General features: G+C 38.7%; 1 protein-coding gene across 1 annotated transcript in view; it reads right to left on the reverse strand.

Annotated features, from left to right (window-relative positions):
* Nucleotides 1-24,765, reverse strand: part of iglon5 (IgLON family member 5) — a 145,860-nt gene that overhangs the window by 13,907 nt on the left and 107,188 nt on the right. The window contains exons 2-6 of the mRNA XM_014984832.2: nt 17,539-17,617; nt 12,638-12,870; nt 10,239-10,358; nt 2,357-2,488; nt 1,965-2,085 (exon numbers count right to left, since the gene is read on the reverse strand). Of these exons, the coding sequence (XP_014840318.1) occupies nt 1,965-2,085; nt 2,357-2,488; nt 10,239-10,358; nt 12,638-12,870; nt 17,539-17,617 (685 nt within the window). The remainder of the gene's footprint in view (nt 1-1,964; nt 2,086-2,356; nt 2,489-10,238; nt 10,359-12,637; nt 12,871-17,538; nt 17,618-24,765) is intronic.

The following is a 24,765-nucleotide window of genomic DNA, read 5'->3' on the forward strand; positions in this document are numbered from 1 at the left end:
CATGATGCTCCCACCACTGTGTTACACTGTGAGGGTGGTTCATTCAGGATGACATGCTGTGTTATGTCCCTGCCACACACCAAGAGGAACACCTTGCTCCAGCTTTACTATGGGCCTTAGGCAGCTTCCGGCAAACTTTAACCAGGACTTCCAGGCTGAACACACCACAAATACACTGATTTTTTGAAGGCAACATATTCATTTATCTTGACTAATTGTTCTATGCTATTTTATCTTAATCTATTACATGAAATAAGGTTCAGGGATGTTTTTCTGAGAGAAACCACACAGCTTGAGTCAAAAAAAACAACAAAACAAAACAAAAAACAACAACACAAAAATAAAACAAACAAACAAAAAAAAACAGAACTACTAAGCTTTTAGACCTTCTTGATACTCAAGTTTTATATAAATGCTACAGTTTTGCCAAATATCTCACATCATGAATACAAATTTCTTCTCAAGCTTAACTTTCAAACTGAGCCTCTCAAAATCCTGTTTACTTACAAGGTCACCAAACCAGTGCTGGGTCAGCTTGACATCTCAGTCCACCAAAGTTTAGGTTGAATTATACGGATAAGCATTCCTTTCAATTACCAACTCGGTGGTTTTATCAAAAACAACTAATTCTCATCAGAATCAACACGTATCTAGTAGAAATTAGACTATTACTCAAAGTTAATGAAGTCTATAGTCTTGTAGCAACTCATATAACTCCTTTAACTGTGCATATCTAATTTACTGTCTTCCTGCCTCTCAATCAGAGTAAACAATGCACTCACATTTTTCTATGTCACTTTTTCTGTCATCATTAAGCAGGGAACTGTTGAGGCTCCTGAACCCATCATTCTAACTCTCTGAGAAATTCGATGCCTAAAAGATGTTTCACAGAAATCCATAATGGCTTATTTGCATTTAGATATTGAGTTAAGATGGAATACATTATATCCTGGCAGCATCACAAACAAACTTTATTTTTTCTGAGCGTTCACCCTATTAAGGCTCTATGTGTCACCAGCTTGTTTCTACACTATTTTAGCCACAATTCCTTAAGGGAAGAATTTGCTGACATATTTAGTGACTCTCTTGTAAAGACAAAAACTAGGCCCAAAAGACAAGTGTTGCAAAAGGCCATTGAAGAAAACTATTCAAACACATTGGTGCTGTCTTACTGCAGTGTAATATGGTTGCATAAACATTGTAGCTATACATTATCAATTGAACTGAAGCCTCTTAGCATTTTTCCGACATTGACAAACATAAATCTGACAAGTTTCACCATTAAATGAAGGTGTAGAGCAGTTTAAAGCAGGATTATCTTGAAAAGCAGCACCAATTTTAACATCTCAGAGTACTGTTCAGTGCATCATCTCAAAATGAAAAGATTTTGAAACAGCTACAATCAAGACACGACCGTCCTGACGGGCTGGGCAAGAAAAGCAGTAATCGGAAAAGTATGCCCATGGTAACAATGGAGGAGCTGCAGAGATCCTCAGCTAAAGAGGGAGAATTTGCCAACAGGCTGACTTTTAGCTGCGTCTTTTTCAAATTTGGCCTCTATGTATCTGCATCTGTGAGAAGTACCCTGTTATTGAGCGAAAGTCATAAGAAATCCTATTTACCACAAGCCGCGTAGGAGACGCAGAGCAGGAAGGGGCTCTGAATATGTGAGACAAAAAAGTTCCCTTTTTGGAATACAGGCAAAATCTTTTGTGTGGTAGAAAACTAACCTTTCCAGTGCAAGCAAAATATATATTTGTTAATACATTTTTATAACAGATGTAAAATATGAATCAATGTCACCACAAGAAAGATGTTTCAGAAAGTCAGACGTGTCAAAACTTAGATTAGGTTATGAAGAGTATTTATCAAAATGCATCCATGCAGACTCTAAAAGGTTTTACAGTGGTTTCATATGGTCAACAACCCTGACCAATTTGCTCTGAAACCTTTGGTAGTTTTACCTATGATCGTCTCTGTACCACTCAAATGTAGCTGGTGGGACTGCCATTGCATCACACCTCAAGATGGCTGTCTTCCCTAGATTTGCAGGCATGTTCTTCATGTCTGTGATCATCGGAGGGTCTGGCGGAAAAAAAATAAAAAATTTAAAATTAAAATCAGCAAGAGATAATTCAATAATTAGCACACACCACATTTTACTGAATAATCAAGTCAGATCTGATGGGGGTTGCATACAAGGTTGAAAAATGCCCACAGAGAACGAAATTAAAATGTGTAGAGACTAATGCATTCACAACATTAACATATATTATTAATACATAATTATGCACATGAGGTTGAGCTGGATTACGACCACTGGGCTTTTGTGTCCTGCAAACAGAGTGGTACTTACAGTTTACCGTGACTCTGACCTTCTGCTGGTCAGGTGGAGCCACGCCGTTGTGGGTGATGCATTCGTAGTCCTCAGCCTGCTGCCTCTTGATCTCCGTGATATCCAAGAACTCCCCCTCACTCACCAGTCCATCTAATTACAGAAAGGGTAAAGTCAAAGGTCACAATACATCAAGTGCAAGGCGACTCGGTCTGCAGATTTACGGCTCACTACGCGAAGCACAGCGCACGCCCTTCCAGCTTTAGACAGTTTAAGAGCATGCAGAAGGCCAACACGCAAATAACTGCAAATGAAGCATCATTCAATTCTGCCGGGGAATATTGATGTAGAAAGATGGGGGATGTGGTGGAAATCAATATCATGATAATTAAAGCCGTAATGACATGATGAAATGGATGATAATGAATTTATCAACAGACACTAATGAAACATTTGTAATGAAGAAAAATTGATCATACTGCAGTTTTTGCCAGTGGCCGGTTCGACAGCAACAGAAAATAACTACACTGGTTCACCTAGAGAAACTAACACCCTCTGACGTACGCGGCACTATTACTTTTGAAATGCCAGGGGAACTTGGACACTTTTCAACAAACAACTGGATGAGCCGGGGTGTAATAGCTAATTTGCCACATTACATGGTGAGAAGAATATTTGGCGGTTGTTTGATGTTGACAAACTCCCAGGTGCAGCTAAAACCAAATTAGTCAGTCTAGCGCTTTTCCTCGGGCGACGAACATCTCTTCAGAGGTGGAGAGTCGAGGGAATAGACTGCAAGTTATTGCTCCTTCATGTGGGGGGAATTGATGTTATTGGCTCGAGAGTGACAGAGACAGAGACAGGAAAAAACAAAGAAGGACGAGACTGACGGTGCACTCGTTCCATCCAGTCAGCCATAGCAGCCAGCTGTCTCTTAGCCCTTAAAGCCTATTTTTTCTTCCTCTTTAACCAATTAAAGAAGCCAGACTGTGTGACACAGCATAACATATAACCTCACAGTTAACAAGGAAATCCAGCTATTAATTTGCTACTTACTTTTCCATTTGAACCCTCCTCTAAGGAATATAAACAAACAAACAAACAAACAAAATCCCACCAATCTACTGTCAGTCTGTAGACCTTTAGCTCCCATCATGAACTCTGCAGCAGGAAATTTAAGAACAACACCAAAAAGACACTAAACGCTACAATTATTCCTGTCAGAGATTAGCGCTGCGCTTCTAATTGAAGATTATGCTGGAGGATTATTAGTGAGGCTACTGAGCTGGAGACGATCCATCGTGGCTGAGCGGAAAACGCCGACACTATGACGACTGCATGTGCCACCCAAGAGATGGCAGGCAGACGCTAAGTGTTGCGGTCGGGTGGTTGCAATGTTATTCACTCATTCCATTTGTGAACAAAGCACACCGCGGGTCTGTTGTGACATCTTTTTTAAGCAGGCAAAGACAGTATAAAAAGTCAGTACACTTTTAAAATGGCAAAAAAAAAAAAAAAAAATATGACAAGTCAAATCACTGCAGAGCATCTTTCTTCCTTCAATGTGACCTACAACCTATGCAATTCAGCTCAAAACTTTTAGGAACCTAATGATCTAAAGTCAGATAAATGCCCTTGAAATCTGGCAAATCTGAAGATTTTTTGCAACGTTTAGACAAATTTGCCAAGATGTGTTATTCTCATTGACTCCTGCTGGAGAAACGACTATTGTGTTAACAGTAAACGGTGATTGAAAAAGCAGGAGCTTAAATGTGTTCATATTAACGCAACCACTTTGCTTTAGTTCTTCAGTTGTTATTCTTCAACCCAATAAATGTCACTGTTCTTATTAGTGACATTAAAGTTGAAAAAAGTTTGTAATTATTTATTCTTTTAATTAATGTCACATTTAGAAAACTAGTAAACAAATAAATCTGGCATTTTAACATGCCATGAAGATTTTTCTGAGTCACTGTAAACTGACAACATTAACAGAGGAGTTGTAAGAAATAAAGATGACAAATTAAATGACACATTGGAGTAAACAAGTGCTAAATTTGACATTGCATCATCGGTCTTTATCGGTCATAAAGACCGATAATATGCAACGCTTGGAAGAAGACGCAGAGATGAAAGGTGAGTAGGATGGAAAAAAATAAAGCCACACAGAGGAGAACAGTAACGTGTCAAGTTGGGTTTTTGATATGCTTGGTCTTTTTTCACTGACAATTCATCGACAGCTCCTACAGACTGTATGATGTAATATGACAGCCCCTCTCTTGCTCCATCCCCTGAGATCTGCGAACATGCCTTGCACACTTCTTTGCACTTTGGCGGGTGATCATATCTTAGCAGACGGCCTCTGGCACTCCTACAATGGTCAGTAAAATACAGCTCCATCAACCACTTAAGGCTTTTGAAGGAGCCTAACTCCTGACCACCAGAGATAATTGGATTCCACCTTGGAGGAGAGGGAAAGGGAGGAGTGTGAATGAACAAAAATGGGGGAAAGGATCAGGTCGCTTGGCTTTCCCCAGCAGTAAAATGGTGCTCTATTTTTCGACGGCACTGAAAGTCTGAGTGGATCTTCAGGGTGCTTGATTTCTGGGCTTCTCTGATCCGTTTCCATTACAAAAACTACAGTGATGGCAAAGAGGACTGTAGTTAGGCTGAAAAAGAGAATAATGGGGAGACTAAAATTTATTTTATTAGGAACTCTGAAACGGAGGACTTATGTTTGCCTATTTTTGTGAACAATTTGGTGATTGCTGCTGCAGTGCTGACCTGATTTATTGGGTCTAGTGTAAATTAATCATCGGTAAATAAGGTTTTGATTGCAAAAATATAAGCTTACACTAAAAACCTTCAGAAAAACCCAACCTTTCATTTGAGCACACTTATTTCTCATCATTAGCACCCAGACTGTCAATACCTTAGATACTCAATTTCTGCAATCCAGACAGATGTTAGTCCTTTGCAAAATATGGACTTTGAACAGGTAAAAAAAGAGAGAAAGTTATATTTGACCATTTCTTTTTGCACAATCTTGCTAGTTCATAAGGAGTCCTGAGTCCCAACAGGATTTAAGTCTGGTCTCTGACCCCAATCCTACCCCTATTGACCATGGAAGCAGTTTGATTTTGTTGTTTGGTTATCAACTGCTGCTTTGGCAAAAATGTTTCTGTCAATATTGTATTGATACAAAATTATGACTTAATCTCAGTTTTCTGCCAGAGGTTGCCAGATTTTAATTCAAAATGTTGTATTCCCAAGAAACCACAGTATCATATCAAGGTTAATAGAACATTTAAAAGATGAAAGAGCCCATCATGGATCCTCCGCCATAATTCACAGCAGGTGGGTCTTTAATAAAAGATATATGGCATTACCTTGTACATTGGATATAATTATGTGAAGCCCAGATATGGGCCACCTGCCTTGAATTTACGATGTCTGCGGCAAAGTTTAGAAAACTTTCAACTTTAAAAAGCATCAAGTAAATTTACTTGAGTTAAATCTTTTTTTTTTTTTCGTGTAAGAAAGTGTACTCGGATTAAAAGGTGAACTTTCGAATGTGACAATTGCCACTGTATTTCAGTAATTTAGCAGCTCTAAACAGCTAAATTGGATTTTTTTAAAAACAATTTAAAATGCTTAGGAACATGTTTTTACTAATAATTTCATCAAATAAATTAAATTAGGTAAGGATTGGTAAACTGACTTGTTGATTAGCGTTCTGCAGACTGATTTGGGGACTTTAACTGCATTTTGAGAACATTTATCATTATCACTGTAATAAACTGAGAGCTGAAATTCATCACTTAGATTGATTAGGGGAACAGTAATCAAGATACATCATTGTCTCAGCTGAAAATAATTGCTCTAACAAAAGTGAGAGGGAAGCAGTCTCGGTCTGCACCTTTGCAGAGTTCACTTATGAAAAACTTGCTGTAGAAGATTTTTGGTACATTATGTATTAAAATTGAAAAATAGTGTGCTGAGACCAAGCGGGAGGCAATTTATTCCCTTGATAAAAACAAAGTTTTACAAAGTCATAACTCTTGTTTGGAAGTTTTGGTAAAACACTTCTATGACTGTAAATCATTTATCATTTGTGCATCGGACCTATAAATCCTAGTATGTGTTGTCACCACATTTTAATTCAAATTTAGATTCAGAAAACGGTATTCATATCCAGTTATAGAAACTCAGAAGAGATTTATGTAAAACTGAGGAAACAGGTGCTGCTAATTGGAGTCTATAACAACAATAATCATAAATAACGATTAATATAAAATAATATAAATGAGAGAAAGCAGATGAAGCAAACAGGCAACCCGGATGAGCCTCCTTTTAGGACAAGAGAGTACATACACAGTTTTTATTTTTTTCAGAAAAAAACAAAATTAAAATACAGTAAAATTTTTGCAAATTTGCAATAAAAGGACACAGCATTAAGTGTCTAACTGCTATCATGATAACAAAAAAAAAAACCCATTTATATTAAGCTTTACATATTTTGTCATGCAGACGGAGTCAGTCCCAGGAGACGCCAACAATAAAACAAAATGCCAATAGCCATTTTTCCACTGATCTTAACTCCAACAAAAATATCTCCAGTATTAATCTGCACTTGTTTGGCTGTCCAGTACAAGCAGTGACACCTTTGGCCTGTCAAAACATTTTGTGTTTTATCACAAATCCTTCTATGAACAGTAAACAAGATTTTGCCTGAGGTAATTACCCGCAGTTCAAAGTGCACTGACGTACTAAGGTTACTAGTGGAAACCATGACGGGTTTTATAACTCAAGACAAACAAACAAGTGTGTAAGTACCAGTGATAAAGTAAAATATAAAAAAGGGTCAGACATTAACACCAACACTGTGCCAAAGTAAAGAGCAATACACGTGTCCCACATCTGCTGCCATGAACAGAGAGGCTGGTATATGCTGATCTGTTTTACACAGGTTATATGAGGCCCAGTTCAGGGAAGAACCACAACTCGTTGATGATTACTGTATCCCACTCCTGCCATTCTTGCATGAAAGAGTTGAATTCATTTTAAGTGTAAAAAAGTCTCTTATGTCTATGAGCTTTTTGTGCTTCCTTGAGATTTCTTGGCTGCTTTTCTTGTCAATATTTCACCACATTTGCATATGAACTTTGAAATTCACATACTTGATTTAGAAGGAAGATTTTTCTTTTGGTAGCTTCTCAAAGACAATTCAAGTTGGTGTAGATGAATGAAAGCTAGCCCCCTGGCAAAAATCTTCTGAAATATCTTTTGTGATGAAAAAGGGAACTTTGGTTCTTTTTAACTATTTTTGAAAAAATAAAATAAAATGAAATAAATCTGCAAAAAAAGTTTGCCTTATCCAGATCTGACCTCTGCTGTTCCTGCTTTTTCTCTGCACTAGAATAGCACCCAAGGCATTTAATGTAATACCACTGTCCTCTTTATAGGCATCATTGAAGTTAGTTTTTAACATAACAAAATGCTATTCACTATGAATATGAAGCTTAAAAATAATCCGAAATTGTGAAATACTTATTAATAAACTGGATACAACCATAGCTGGCGGAGTGACTCATTAACTGATGGTGTGTCTTTGGTTCTTCTGCCTTTAAACTCTGAAAAGAATCTTTTTTTTTTAAAGAAATTGATTATTTACATTTTAGTTTGATTTAGAAGCTCATGTCTCATCCTCCCACCACCTTCCTTGACATGCAGCATGTTCAAGTTAAGTCTTTCTATTTTAAAGGATTGTATCCGAGGCTCTATTTGACAAAACGCCAAGTTTTTTGCTGTGTGGGTAAATGATGGAGCTCATGTTTGGGTAAGTCAAAGATCACATCTGTGTTTCGGTTAAGATAAAGAAGGCGGCACCTGAAAATAATGGTGCAGCACAGTCTCACTGCAGCATGCAGGTACGATCTCAGGAAACTGCAGACACACTCTGAAGGTTTCAGGGACTTTAAGCAGGTGCCTGTGACCTCTGAGGTCCTCCGGCTCCTCCTAATCCACAGCCTCCTGGTGTAAATTCACACATCAACACACACGCACACACACACACACACGCTCCATCCAACTTAGGTTCTTCTCCAGAATGCCCTCCCTGCAGTTTTTCTCTGCAGTCTCTGAGTAATGGGGACAGATGGCTAGCAGCTTCTTGCTGTTTCTTTGGGCTCAACAACCCCCCCATCCCCTATCTACACCAACCCCTGGTCTCCTACAACTGATGGCTTGGTTGTAGAAACTCCCATGGAATAGCAATGTGGGCGCTATCTCATTCTCTGCTCGCTGAGGGGTTATGAGGGGGTAGAGGAAGGGAGGGAGGACGAGATGATGGGGGCGGCTGGAGAGGGAGGATTACTGCTGACAGAGGAGAAATGCTGTAGGCTTTCAAGTGAGGACAACCGCACAGAGTTTGTGATGCGGAGTTGTGTCTGTGTGTGTTTGTTGCAGGTGTGCACTCATGCGTGCCTTCCTTTTCTCCTGTTTACTTCTGTGTTTCTGTGGGTGTGTATGATCTCCACTGGGCTTGTCCCTGCCCGAGGTACTGTACTCTACTGTGCAGCATCACAAACAATACTTGTGCGAAGAAGGGCAAACACAGGTAGGAACACAGGAGAGGAGGGGGATCCGACCTTTGAGCAAGCCTATAGCTGACTCTACATACACCATTACAGTTGTTTGTGAATATATTTGCCCTGCAGTATAATTACTGTATGTTTCAGTAGTTGTTCACACTGACCTATTTGTTATTACTATCCTGCTGCTGCTTATTATCTACAAAACAACTTTTAAAGCAAAACATCATCCAGCAGTAGACAGTGTGAGGGTGAACACTGCTGGAAACATAATGCAATAAAACTAATATCAAATATGGTTTGCCTTAGTGTTGTCGAACAAAGTGCAATACATAAAGTAGCACAAAAATGTAAAACAGCAGAAAATGACATAATAAAAATGGTACAGATTAAAAACAGACATTCTTCTTAACGAGTGGGATCAATTGGATGTATAGTTTAAATGCTAGAGCTCTTCAAAACACTAAAGAGATAGCAATTTGTACGCCTAGGTGAGCTGAATGACTAAGAGATACATAGAAAACATTGTGTCCATTAAATACGTCACATGTTCAAATCAGAATCCTCTTGTTATACGTCAATACCAGAATCAGATATCACTCTAAGCTTAATATTTCAATTTCGTACAGCTTAAAACCGAGGAACATTAAACCTAACAGTCATGTTTTTATACTGTAGGAGGAAGCCGGAGTACAGAAACAGATCCTTTCATTTTCGTCTTTATATATGATGCTATAAAATCAGTGCTTACAATTAGAGCTGTAACGTCTTTACACTTGACACGTTCCAGAGGCAACGCAAAGATTGTTTTGTCTCAGTCTGAACTGATAACAACAAAGATGTGAGCTTGTACGCTACAAAAACTGCACACATGATATCAAGAATTATGAATTCAAACACATCCAGAAGCAAAAATGGTCAGATTTGAAGCCCAAAGTAGCCGTGCGGCCAGTGCGGTGCAGGCTGCAAGGGCGGATGAAGACAGATGTCGACAATTACAGGTGGTGCAGTGGGAATAATTAGGTGTAATGTGCGGGTATTCAGGACAAAACATTAGGAGAAACGCAAAATGATTTAGGCAGGGGACAGAATAAGCAGTTAGATTTAAGAGAGATGACACAGGGACAAAGGATAAAGAGATGGACGCAAGCTGAATGCTGATAAGCCTGCAGGTTGGAAAAGAAAGCATGGATAGACTTCAGCTGGCAGAATATGGACAGGGATGAGAGTATAGACTGGGAGATAAAGGCAAGGGTGTTAACATAAGATATCTGGAAGTGACAACAAGAAAACAAGAATCAGTAGCTTACATTTCTGGTCCTTCCATGTGACCGTGGGCTCTGGCCGGCCGACTGCCAGACAATAAAGGTTTACATTCTCTCCCTCATTCACTGACACGCTTTTTGAGATGTTTACGATTCTTGCTGGCACTGAAAAAAACAAGATTTCACCATTAAAAGCCGACCTCAAAATCACCTTTCACTCTCATAAATTATTGATAAGGTTTGGCCTTGCAGTTTATTAAGGTGTTAAGGTCTTTTGCGTTTCAGACAGACAGGCAATCAGCTGATTAATGATCTGAGCCTGGGTGCTTACTGAACTGTGCAACAATATGGTCGACCATCTACTTAAAATGCAATAGATCTTTAAGCTCCTGCGAATGAACATTAAAATGCTCTCCTTCTAACACTTGATCTCATTTCATCCTTAGCTGGAAAGAACATCTATTAGGTTACTCACTTGTTGGAGGATTTTTTTTTCTTGTATTCCTTTAACATAATGACCCTAAACTCAAAGTACTGGTGCACTACATATGTTCTTAGTCTGATATCATGATGGACCTTGAATTTAAATGACCACGTATCATTATTTTTAATGAGCTTGGCTCAGAAATTTGTAGCATCAACTGAGGATTTTCATGTTATGTCTTTCTGGAGTGGAAAGCTTGCAGAGATAAAGCACAGATTGCAGTGATGCTACTGCTCGGGGGTATAATTATTTTGTGTACCACCAAGCTCTGACTTCAATTGGAGGCAACTTGGAACTGAACATAGACAGTCATCCTTGCCAGCTTTCAGATCCTGCAGACATAGCTGCTTTTAAATGTGTTAGTAAAGTGGCTTATATTCACCTGTGACCAACCCTTATCATTTATATTTAAGCAAAATGTAACTAATACAGCTATCAGTAGTTTTATTCTGCTGGTAATGTATAACTATTATATGAACATAGGAATTTACCAGACCATAAACTGTAAATAGGGGGTGTGAGGGACTCCCAGCAGTCCTGCATCAATATTTTGTGTCACTCAAGATCAGTCAGTTTCACTACACTGAGTTGCTGACGTGATGAGTGAGCCTCAGTCATGAGCCTACGTTGACAGTCACTGTATTTAGTCAGACAGTTGGACTGCCTCCTGTGCATTTAATCTACTCAACACAGATGCTCATTCATTCGTGGCATGCCCAAAATTCTGTTTACGGTTAATGGAAATTTAGCAGGCTCTGGAAATGAAATAAGAAATGTATTTAAGTTCTTCTGCAGGACGCCTTCAGGTTCCCTGTCACCTGCTATGCTGTAATTATAACCTAAATATTTGTATCATAGCAATCTCTATCAATAATACCATTTCTAGTTTAGTTTAGTTGAAATACTTCCTTTGGCATGAATTTTTATAATAATTCAGATACATTTGAAATACTGATTACAAAATATTACGTACAAGCTTAAATGAATAAATCAATACATCTAATTTTTGTTAAACATTCCTTACCAGGCTGGAGCTTGACCACACACTTTTTGAAGCTATTAGCAAACTTCTGACATATTTCTGGCAGGACATTTGAATAATATTATCAGAAAGCTTATTTTTCTCATCCTGACCTGACTTTCACATGCAGTTTGAAGATTTTCAATAAGGTTGAGATAAAGATCAGGAAGCTTAAAGCAGTTTTCCATCTAAAAACCAATCGTGTGTTTCCTTTACACTCAGCAGTGTACACTGACTGACTTTAAGAAGTAAAGCTTGGGATTTCAAACTTACAAATACTGTGTCATCTGTCAAGCATGAGGGCAGTTTATTGTACTGTGTGCTGGTTTAGATGTCATTTATAACGGTGGAAGTAGTTGACATAATGAAGAAAGATGGCCACGTCTGAATTCTTCAACTTAACTTTCGCTCATTGCCAAGATGCTGAAAACATGAATCCCAAACACTCATCAAAACAGGTTTTAGGATAGATAAAGCAGGCTAACAATTAACTTCTACAATGATGCAGACTTCAACCCTACTAAAACGTGTAAACCAACTGGTTTAAAAAAAACTTTACGATTGCTGATAAGTCTGGTCATAAATGCTGAGTTGTTTGTCGGTAACTTGCTGAGGGACATTTGATCAGATACTAATGGTATGTGTATATCTTGACTTTATTTCACACGTTTTCAAATAATAGAAAAAATCTGTAATAAATGAATTCCATCTTGAAACAAAGATCATTTCAAATGCATTCTTAAGAGTCAGACATTAATCACGTTCTTGCTAATAATGAGTGTATGATAAACTTTTCTTCTGCACTATATTTGCATAGCTAATGTCTAAAATTGCAGCACACATATAAAAATGCAGACTCCGGATGCATCAGTCAATTAATCATTCATTGCATTTAACTGCCACACATTAAAATTCAGTTGTCACATCTCAGCTGCTGACCTTGGACTATGAGGTAGACGTGGGTGATGCGGGGTTTGTTGTTGGCCTGAAAGGTGCAGGTGTACGGTCCCTCGTCTGTTACTTGCACCTTGTCGATGAGGATGGAGAACTCCCTGTTGCTGGTGTTGACCAGCGTCACTCTCTTGTCCAGGGACCACTTATCTGTCCCCGTGAAAAGGATGTTTGAGCGGTTCAGCCAAGCTTTGTGGGTCACCTCCTCGTCGATCCGACATCTGTTAGACAGCATAGTGTGATTTATAAGTGGCAGGATTTTCACTTCAAAACATAACATCTAGCAGCAAAATGATTACCTTTCTTGCTAAACATGCTGTACATAGTCAAAGTTTCAGAGGATAAACAAATATATTGTATATATAGGTTGCTTTTTTATATATAAAACAATATTTGAGCTATTTGACCATTCTAATTTGAATTGAGTAAATAAAACATGACTTGCAGAAGAATATATACCAAATGACAATCTACGTGTTTTTTCACATTAAAACAACAAGCCTCAAATATGAACTATGTATTAATATGTATTACATTGGAATTGTACTCGATAGACAAGCATGGTTATTAAGTGTTAGTTTAAGAACACATGCTTTTCTAAATCTTCAACAGCAAAAATACAGTATGTGTAATGTGCATATACATGCAGCACACCTGAGCCAATACTTGGTATTTTAACTTTTACTGCAGTTGAAGCTACACGTCTTCTTTGGGTATATTTATCACACCTATTAATAGAGACTGTTTTTTTTGTTTGTTTTTTTTTTGTTTGTCCTTTGCAAAATAATTCAACTTCAGTCAGAATAACAGGAGGAAATGTATGAATGTCAACTTTCAAGTCTGGGCACAGATTGCCAATTGAACTTAGGCCTGGACTTTAACTCCATTTAACATGTTATCTTTTAAGACTGCCTAATATTTACCCCCCATATCTGTGACCAGGTTTGCTGTTCCTGTAAGCATCTGCAAGCATCATGATCATAATGTGGCCTCTTTCATCACTGGTTTTCTTCTCATCATTCATCTATAAAGCCCAGAGTTTTGGAGTGCATAAAAAAATAAGTTATCCTGTCCACAGATGGTCCCACCTGAGGTGCAGCTCTCTGCAGCGTGCCACAATTACTTCTCTGGTAATAAGTGAGTTGAGCTGCAGTCTTTCTATGTGCAGAAAATGCATTAAACAGATCAAACAGTGCTCCATGAGGTCTTCACGAGTTTTATTACAAAAAATATAGTTTCTTCCCACTTCACGATTGTGTTCAACTTTGTGTTGGTCTATTACATAAAGCAACGCTAGAATACATTAAAAGTTTGCAGTTGTGACACGAGAAAAATGTCAGGAGCTGCATGAAACAGATTGTGTTTATACTGCATGCTTGGACAGCTTTCTGCAAAACTTTTTAGCATTACAGAAGAACCCGACCTCCATTCTTCTAAAAATAACCCTTCTGTTGCTGCTGTTTCGATGAGAATGAGCGAGCGCTCTCTGTTCATTTAAGAAAAAAATGCTGTGACTGCAAAGGCAACAGCACATCATTTACCTCATTATCATTCCCATCAAACTATTCAATGACCCTATCTGCTGAATCAGCATTGCTTTGTCTAGCTAATTTTTTTTTTTTTTTTTTGCAACCTTTGTTCTTTAATTTGTCTTTAGCTATTCCGCAATGCACTCAAACGTTTTATGCTGCATTCCTGGAGAAAAGGGATCGGAGTGATAACACATTCGGCTGTCTAAGATCAGTCATATGTCAGAAAACAGCTTGTGAGCAACACATTGCATGAGAAGAGGCTGTATAACATTATTCACGGCTTAGTAATTTGTTTTGTCGGGAAGCAAACTTAGAAAACCTATTTGGTCTACAATTCAATAAAGTAGGTTTCCTCCCTAAATTAAAGTTAACAGCAATAAATTGAAAAATCTGTCAAACAATGAGAAGTAATATGGCACTTTTTGCTGGAGCTCTGTAATTTGCTTTTGTGTTGTTGTGCGCAGCCTGACACAAATGCCAAAGCTTTGACATCCAGTGCTTAGCTTGGCCACTAGATGTCCTTAACCAGCTTCAACTAGTAAGAAACCAGCATTCTGAAGTCCTCATGTTTAATTGATATGACCTGGATAAATATCTCTGAGGTAGATCACTCGCCAACTTACAAGCAGTGACACAATGCGTAACAACCAGAGCACAACAAACAGACTGCAAGGCACTGATCTGATGTTCAGGTCGACATGAGACCTAAAAGCACAGCGTTCTTATCCTACTCATAAAGATTAGTGCACTGTTTGTAGCTTGTGGGTTTAAATGGAGAGACAATCTAGTGATAAATCCCTCCATAAAAATGCATTATCTATGTACACACATCGTCTAATAATCTATTTTTAAAATTAATCACTTCTGCACTGATGCTGTTGCAATGAGACTGCATGCCCAGAGGAAATGAGCACCATAATAACATCAACTGAGCCTCATCTTAATGGGCCGCATCAAAGCCAACACAACAGCATTGTCTTAGGCATAACACAAGTATTTGTGCCACTTGGGCATAAGCAATTTGCATGAAAATAAAGCAGTTAAGTCCTTTGTTTAACAGCTATGCACTGACCAACACAGACCATAACCAAGCAGATATGTTTTCATTACAAGTTGCGCTGATTAATCCATGTCGCAGTCATCAACTCTGGAAATGTAGTTTACGCGTGATAATAAAGTCATTGAAAACATAAGAATAACTTAGAACGAAAGAGAAAGAAGTCACACTGACAGCAGATTTTGTTGCCTAAGTTTGGCTTTCGCTTAAAATAAACCTCATGTATTTGACTTCACAACATCAATAAAGCAGCTTCAGGCTTCATGTCCTGATGACAATATAGATCTTGCTTCTTTGATTTCCAACTTTGGTGGAGACTTGCTGATGCTGACAAATATTGACAGAATTGTACTTGGCTTCACAACAACATGTTTGATTTTCAAGTAAGGTCGACTCTTCTTTCAAGGGAAAAAGCCTGGTGCTAAAAGACAAATTTGTTCATATTTGTTAGAGATGTGAAGACTCAAAGGTGATTTAAGTAATGTTGACTGAGGTCTTTTTGGTATTGCTGAGTGTACTGCCAAGCCAGGTCACAGCCAGGGGAAAAAAAGCAAGTTGGCTCTTTTCCTCCCCTCAGTTGGAAGTCAGGGAAAGCTGTGATTTCTACTTTATCACGCACAGTAAGATAGGTGTGGCTTGGACAGAGAGGCTGTTCACCCATCCGTGGACAAGGACAAATTTATTGACTCCTCTGAAAAAGATGGGCCAAACACTCTAAAATAAATTATTTGTTATGGCAGTAGCATCGTATCACACTAAAACAAAAATCCAACTATTTATTTAAGGAAAAGGTATCCAGAGATGAGAAAATAGTTTTTTGATGAAATGACTATTGGCATTTTATGAAATCTTCCCTAAGGTACAAATATTACACAGTGCAAGATGAGTGCATCTTGCACTGTAAGTTATTCTCACAAATTGAATTTGGCCGTGATCAGGATGGTGAAGCTGCTGTCATATTTTTTTCATCTTGCTTGCTATGCATGTTGGCATACCTAAAAACAAGTCTTAAATGCATTAAACATGTGGAAATAAAATTATGTGGAGTGTTAAGTCCTGTCATGTCAACTTGCTTGTACTGAATATTGTTGTGTTCCACTGGTAAGAGAAATTACATTTGTCTTGTCACAATCTTCTTTTGTTTCCTTGGAAGACTTTATAAGCTGGAGATGAAAGCTCATAGTCTATCAGCATCCCCAAGTGGTCAAATAAATATAAGCTTGCCTAGTTAAGAAGTAGATCAGAATTGCACTATGAGTCGCTCTGAGCATTTGGCATGTCATGGTGAGTGAATCTGCAAAAGTACAGAGAATAACTGTGCATAGCACAGTATAAGATTGTGGTTTCAGGGTCAAACTGTTCCCCAGCTTAGCGCAGACTGAAAGGCTCAGCCTCACTTTGGTTTTTAATCTAATCAGAGGAAAAACCAGGATATCCAAGACTTGGCACAAAAAGAAACAACTAGCTCTGTTTGTGGTTAAAACAAACAACATATATTATTATGAGCCTGGCCAGATATAGGGTAAGGGTTAGGGGGTTAGGGCCCTGTGGGTGAGATCCAGGTGTTTTAATCCTCTGGGACCCAGTGAAGATAGTAAAATCTGAAGTGATTTGAGTGCATTTATTAAACTTGGAGAGAATTCTGGTTGCTGTGTTCTGAATGGATTGCAGATAAAACTGATGATCTGAGTAGAAGTGTGATAACAGAAATGCTTAATAAATGTTCCCGAGATCCACTCCAGAGACCATATGTTAAAATGTTTCTTAAATAAAAGAAGCAGGGAGGAGAGACTGATCAGATACAAGTCAAAGCCAAGAAGGGAATCAACTCTAATTTCTTACATTAGCCTTAGCTGCTGCATGAAAAAAGATAGTGTCTGACAGATTTAAGAATGTAGATGACTAGTGTTCAAACCAAAAAAATAAAAAATAAAAAAATGCTGAAGAGCAAGTCGGTGATCTGAGGGTGGAGGTGGAGGGTGGATAGTCTATCCAACTAGTATGATAAATGCATCTTACAGGAGGTGTAAGATGCATTTATTTCAAGCCATTCAGCACATCTTTGCACTTTAGTGTTGCCTATAAATCAAGTTGGCACTTGAATTTAAAATTTTAATACTATTCAATTAGCCACACAGACAGAGCTTTTTTTTTTTTTTTTTTTTTTTTTTACATTTTAGGAATTTTAATCGAAGTTATGAGACACAGACTTGGCAATTAAAGATGCATGACAGGCGGTAGAAGGGCAAGCATGTTTTTTTTATGTAATCAGTTGGTGCAGGTGTAGGATCAGGAGTTACCTCAAAGTGACGCTTTCGCCTTCCAACACTGTAATATTGTCCGGCAGGTGGCCGAATTCTGCTCCGAGCACATCGGACCCTGCCAAGAGAAATGAGAGAAGAGTGCAATGAGCATCCAATAATGACACCAGACGCTCCGCGGCTGCTCATCAATCTCAGCTCAGGTGCTTCAAGATTCAATACCTCAGCAAGTAATCTGCAGTACCGATGTGTCCTGCATCCTGCTCACTTACTTCTGAAGGAAAAGTAATAGCTACACAAAACAAAAAGAGAGCCGTAACGTCTGCACTGACCCCCGTACTTGAATAATAATTTGGTTTTACCCAGCATTCTGGTGGGATGTGCGTTCATTGAACAGCACTGATAATGAGCCAAGGGAAGAGGATTCACGCGGAGCTGCCGGAGCGTGAAATGAAGGGACAGCAACGGTAACAGAAGGGATGCTCATCCTGCCTACCAATACACACACAGAACTGGAGCACACGCACGGGGAAGCACAAACATATACTGTATCACCAACTCTCACAAGAACAAACACATCCTGGAAGACATTAGCTGAAGTGGAAAAACAAAGTTGGCATCTCTGAGTGTCTTAGTCAGGCAAAAAAAAAAGTGAAAAGATTTAAATAGTTGGCATAAATTCTGTGCTAAAATTCATTGGACTGCAAACAATTAGAGACAAAACATTCATAAGATGGGTGTGATGTTGTATGCCAAAAAACGGTAGCTCCCCCTGTAGGACAGGTGGCACTCTTTATTCCAACTTTGCTGAAGCAAAACAGGACGCTGAATATGCTGGCTCATGTGCTCGGTCAATCTTTGATAATCTTTTATTCCTTCTTCCCATAAGATGACCTCAATATCTCAATAGGCTTTAGCTGGGACCTAGCCTTGAGGTTTAATAAATGGTGACTTTATGAAATAAAGCTGCCGCGCTGAAGTGTTAAGAAGCACCTCAAGGTTTGTTAAGTAGAAGTCAGCGACACGTTCAGCATGGCAGATGAGAACCTGCTAAAGATGAAAGCCAGAAGTAATGGCAATGCACATCTAAGAAGATGAGAACTCTGGGTTTTAAATTAGACATGGGTTTTTGAGGAATCATTATTTGATTACACAGAATAATGAGAGAGGGTTTCATATTATAATGGGCATCTTGCATCAGTAATCAAAAGGTTCTTAAAAAGCATAATAAGAAGTACTGCTACTGGTACTAAAGAACAACTTATGATTTCTTAACACAAGCTATTCCTTGACATTGGGACAAACAAAATGACAGTATAATGCCTAGTATGAGTACTGGAGCCTTTAGAGTTGATGGGGAAGTGGAGCGAATCACAGGGTAATTATGGAAGAATACCCGTTGGAGGGCAAGAAAGACTTGGAGCCGGGACAGAGGTAGAGACATACCCAAAACGTCACTACATAGAAGGTATTAATGTAAGGGGCATAAATACAAATCCAGACCACACACATTTCATCTGCTTCAAATCTATCATGTTGCTTCAATTCCACATCTGCGCTAACTAAAATTATACACTGCTGTTTTTAGTTGCATTGTGACAAAATGTGAAAAACATTTGAATACTTTTGTAAGGCAGCGTAGATGCTTAAAATGAAAAAAAAAAAAATGTTAGGGAATAAACATAAAGGAGCCAGGAGATAAATTTTCTATCACCATAGTAAGATTGTTTACAACACAGAGTGAGTGAGAGTGTGTTTCCCAAAGTGTCATGCTGTCAACAGATAGAAACAAAGGTTGGGTTTGTGTGCGTGGGAAAACGGCGGTGGAACGGAAGAAACAAAAGCTTGAGGAGATGCTTCATGGTGAGATTTTATGGCTCTTTTGTGTTTTTGCAAATGTAAATTAGGTTTGGCTTGCCTGTATGGATGGAGCGTGGTACTGAAGGCTATATGCTTGCATGTGTAATTGTATATTCATGTGTGGAATGACTTGTGTGCGTTTCATTCTGTGTGATGCCCATGGCAGATGCTGGGAGTGATTGTGTATATTCTTGTTTGCGGACATACCAACAGGGAGAAAGAAAACAGGACAAACTAATGACGCCTCGGAAGAAAATTGGCCCTGAAAATCTCCCACTAAAAGCTGTAATCGCATTAATGGGTGCTGCTGCTGTTGCCACTGCTGCTGCTGCTGCTGCTATCTAGGCCGGCCAAAGATCTAAGAACTGGCTCCAACCCCGAAAGCCTTGAAGGAGGGGCACGGTACATTAGCAGCTGCGTTTGACATTCAAAAATGCTCACAAGTTTTAGGTTTTCTTTCTTTTAATACTGTGGAATAATCCTGCAATGCTTAACCAGAGCTCATCCTTCCTGCTTCTTAGTCGTCAGCTGTCTTTCAGCTGTTACCTTTAAAGTGCTCCGTACTCCACACACCAGGCTTTATTTGGGTTAATTTAATTCAGTTCCAGAGCTTGGAGACACGTGTGACACGCTGTCATAAAAAAACATCCCGCAGACGCAATTATAGCCACAGACATAAAGAAAAGATGATCCCTGTAATAAAATATAACGCTGGGGCAAGAACATTCTACACACACAAACACACACGTGGACTTGTTTTGCTAGAATGAATGATAAATGCAAACTCCAAACAACACTGCAAGGGTTAGAAACCAGCAAGGGGGCTATTCCCATTTCCCTACTCAATTCCCAGCTTCGCAGCTCGATTGGCACCTCAAAATCTAAGTCATGCATCAGCCAGTCTCCTCTCTTCCAGGCGCTGCATAGCATGATAACCAGGTCAACATATCTGCCACGTACTCCTCTTCCTCACACTGAATCACTGGACGAATCACAGACAAGCCTGTTCGAATGCACACAAAGAATGACGCAAGCTGCCACACGTGAAGGAATCCACTGTGACATCAAAATCAGAAAAGATTCCCTTCATATTTCCTATTGGAAATAAGACACATACACACAAATACTTTTAAGTGAAAACCCCCACTCAATGATTCATGCACTCACCTGCAGGACTGTGTAACTCCCTCTGACCTCTGCCACTCTCTCTGAATGCATCAGTGAAACAAGACCTGCATTTCAGCAATGGGAAACCACCTCTGTCCTCCCACAAAGGTGCCCTATGAGAAATGCTGGGATTTCAGTAGCTTTTGTACCTGAGATTTCCTTACAAAGTATCATGCAGTTCCGTTGTGAAGTTTACATGGACTCATCATGGACATGAAAGTCTCACACTAGGTCTTAAATGAACTGTTTGAACCAATTTAGGACACTATGACTACAGAACAAATAACTTTATTGTTAGATTCACCTATACATCCTCACTAATATGTAGCTAAATATTCTTCGATTACATGCCAACTTTGCCACTTACATTTTGTAACCAAAGGCAACATTCTGACTTGATATTTGATCCCTTTGCTTGGCAGATTTTGTAAAGTTCATTTATTGTGACAGGTCTGATATTCTGGACCTAGTCATTAAGCACAGTTCAGATATTTGGGTTGGTGCCAGGGTAATTTCAGAAACTTAAAAGTTTTTCTTTTTGTTGTATTTTTTCAGGCATATAGTGCCATTTCATAGTACACTTAAGTAACTGTTACTTCCTTTGTTATAAAAAATGCTGTATATTTCAAAAACAACTTGCAAATTTGACTTCACATCATAGCTGCATTTGAAGACTTGAAATTGGTCTCTGTCTTTTTAAGAACCGCTTGTCCTCCCTCTTCAGCACTTCATCACAACATTGCCTCTCCCTGTTGGTCCATTTATGCCGTTTTCAGCCCTTCTTAGGAGCCTTGTATTTTGTTTTACAAAGGAGCTACATTTCATAATATAGTCTTTGGAAAATGCAAATTCAGGATATTGTTAAACCTTATGGGTGCTTTATGGAGCAGGAGGGACTGAAGTTGGAAGGAAGAACTTTGGGGAGATAGGTGAAGAATTGCAGGCCTTAAGGCCACCATGAATGGCTGCCACTGAAGATTCAAGGATCCCTAAAACATGCATGATTGAGAGAAAAAGTTTAAGAATTGGGCTGTAGTTTTCTTGCACTAATATGTCAACTTAGTGCAATGCATTAATGCAACAGGATCAAAATAATAGTGACGATTATGGAGATATGATCAAAGTTATGGGGAGAAAGATTAAACAACTGACTGTTACAGCTGGCAGCCCTTTGAGAGGCTGTCATATAATAATCACAATTAGCTTGGCAGGTGTATGTTGCTGTGATAAAATCATTGAACACTAGAGGATACGCATGCTGCTGTGTTAACATCGGTAAAACCTTCTTTTTCTTCATATTAAACATTGTACAGCTACAGAGTTGTGCATTTTTACAGATGGTTTTTGTTGTTTGTTCTCAATAGAAGTGAAGGACCAATGATAAAAATACACACAGTGTCAAGGTTAGATTTTTATACAAGCTTTTAACTAGAAAGGGAAATTTTACAGATATGCTTATGAGACAGAATGATCTCAAGGTATTTTATTTAGATTGGAAAAAAAAACGACAACCTTGAAGTCAAAGGTTTGTAAGGGTGTACGTTTATTAAAGCTGAATATTTACATCAGAGACAGTGTGTGAGAAAAAACATTATCTTTGCTAATGCTCTATTTTCCTGTCAGAGTGAATTAATACACAAGAGTTACTGCTTGCGTACTAGAGTGGTTGGTCAGTGCATACAGGCTGGTCAGGGATGCACTTACAGGAAATGAGTCAGACCACTCACCCCTCTCATCTTTTTGAGAATATCTGTTTTGTATTCTCAAAAAATATTTCAATTTAACAGAAAAAAAACAAAAAAACAACAACTTTGAAGTATGTCTAGAAGCCCATAAAATGTGGATTTATAGGTCATTTCATGCAAATCTGTGGACCAAAAGGACAAGAAACACTATTTATGTAATTCAGGTAAGCTGAGAAAGTAACCAGCTAAAATCAGATTTTTTTCTGGTATTAAACTAGTGGAGAACAGATGTGTGCGTGCGTGCGTGCGTGCGTGCGTGCGTGCGTGCGTGCGTGCGTGTGTGCGTGTGTGCGTGTGTGTGTGTGTGCCCATGGTTGTCTGTCCTGTGCGTCTCTGTGTTGCCTTGTCCGAGGCGTACCCCACCTCTCGCCCAATGACTGCTGAAGACAATCACCAAACTCTCACAAGCGGGTATACACAGAGGATGGAGGGATGATATCATGCCTTAGATAGAAAACATAAGTTGCCTTATGAATTGAGTTTAACTAGAATCCAATTGAAATGCAAGTAATAATTATATAAAATTGATTTTATATTTCTCTGTATAAACCAGACATTTTTGTCTTGTACTTGAGACGACTTTTGCTATGCATTGGTGCTATGTACATAAACTGAGTTAAATTGAATTGAACATTAATTCGCCAGTTTGAGATTGTTTTCATTTGTGTGGTATGCAGTTGCAACAGAAAATACAACAAAAAGACAACTACTGAGATAGCAGCTGAAGATGTACTAAATAATTTTACATGATTTACTTTTTTTTTTTTTTTTTGCCCCAGAGTTGTTTATAGGTTTTCTAAATGAATAAGAAATATGAACTAACGAGGCAGTGTAAAACAACAGGTAATCATAATTTGGCTGAACGACAGTATGTCTGCAAACCAACCTTTGCTAATAAAGTTGCCTGCACATTACAAGAAATATCAAGAAATGAAATACCAATGAAGCCAGACAGCAGCCACCAGTTTCATACGGCAAAAGCAAAAACATCTGTGTCACTTTCAGCAGTCTTTTTTTTTTTCTTTGCCTTAGATCACTGTCTTAAATTCTCATTTTTCCTGCTCTCTCCTGGGTTTGGCAAACAGGCTGAACTGCACCCACCAGGATGATTTAGGACTCTTGGCCACCAAAAGGGAGTATGCTTGCCAACAAGGAAGCTTAAACCATCACTCTAAATGGGGAAACACAAAATGAAAAGACTGTTTTCTTTGCTATTTTATTACTCTTAAAACAAAACTGGGAGCAAAACCTGGTGAATCAACATTTAAAAAAAAAAAAAAAAAAAAAAAAAAAAAAATATATATATATATATATATATATATATATATATATATATATATATATATATATATATATATATATATATATATATATATATATATATATATATATATCTGACAACAAATGATAAATACCAATGTAGAACAGAGCTGGAGAATGTTTCTGCCGAACACTGCAGTGGCCTCTCATGTTGTTGCCCACCAACATATTGAATTTCCCCTCTTGCTGCTGTCTACAGCAGATACAGTCTGGTTTGGCGAATGGTATCTCTTGTCCTTGCCACGACCTGCTTTGCACACAAATGGAACCTCCACCAGTGGAGCACACACAGACAGGCACAAACGCTCACATTCAGCCAACCACCTCAGGCTTTTATCTGCACAAAGTTATGAGCCTCATGCCTAAATTTGACATCATTAAAAAAATGCAGGGATAGCAGGCAGACAATAATGCAGATTACTGTTCACTGTAAAGCAAGTTTTTTTTTTATGGTTATTCAGCTCTGCTATACACAGCGGAAGCAAAAACATCCTTGGCTGATCTGATGATGATGTTTTATCTGTCACTGGCCTAGATGTTCAACCATTATCCCGCCACTTGCATTTTATTTTCTTTTTGTCTCCAGAACACTTTTTCTTGTCTGTCAAAGTGTTGCAAGGCTGCTTGTTCCCTCACCACCAGACATCTTTTATATGATTTGTATTCTCTTGACTTTTACATGAGCCTGTTTGTAATTGCACTTGCTATAGGCAGAAATTTGTGTGTTGCACTCTTTTGAGCAGCACAACTACCTCGAAAACTCCTTGAAAGGCTGCTTTTCTACTGTTTATCTGCATCGCGTTGCCCTTGACTATCACATAAACATACGGAGAATGGGACGCTACTTCAGAAGACATGATTGGTGTCATGACGGATAAGACGCAGAGGTTATAATGGAACCCATAACAATAATCCGTCTGAAAGAGGTTTGCCGTGGTTTTTGAAATTAAAAAGAAGAAGAAGAGCAGCACTGCAGCACAAGGTGGAAGGGAGAGGTGAAGATAGATAACCAGGGTGAGGTGAGGACCTGAAAAGGAAAGTCACTGAGAGGAGGGAAAAGCTGTAACGGAATAGGGAATTATGAGGTAATGGTGACCACAGTCAAAGCAGCAGGGGAATCTAATCCGACATAATAGTGGCATACTGACCTTCCATTTTAGTAGGTACACCTGTT

Source organism: Poecilia mexicana, unplaced genomic scaffold, assembly GCF_051168715.1.
Source record: "Poecilia mexicana isolate PSO_F unplaced genomic scaffold, ASM5116871v1 scaffold_16, whole genome shotgun sequence".
Taxonomy (NCBI): domain Eukaryota; kingdom Metazoa; phylum Chordata; class Actinopteri; order Cyprinodontiformes; family Poeciliidae; genus Poecilia; species Poecilia mexicana.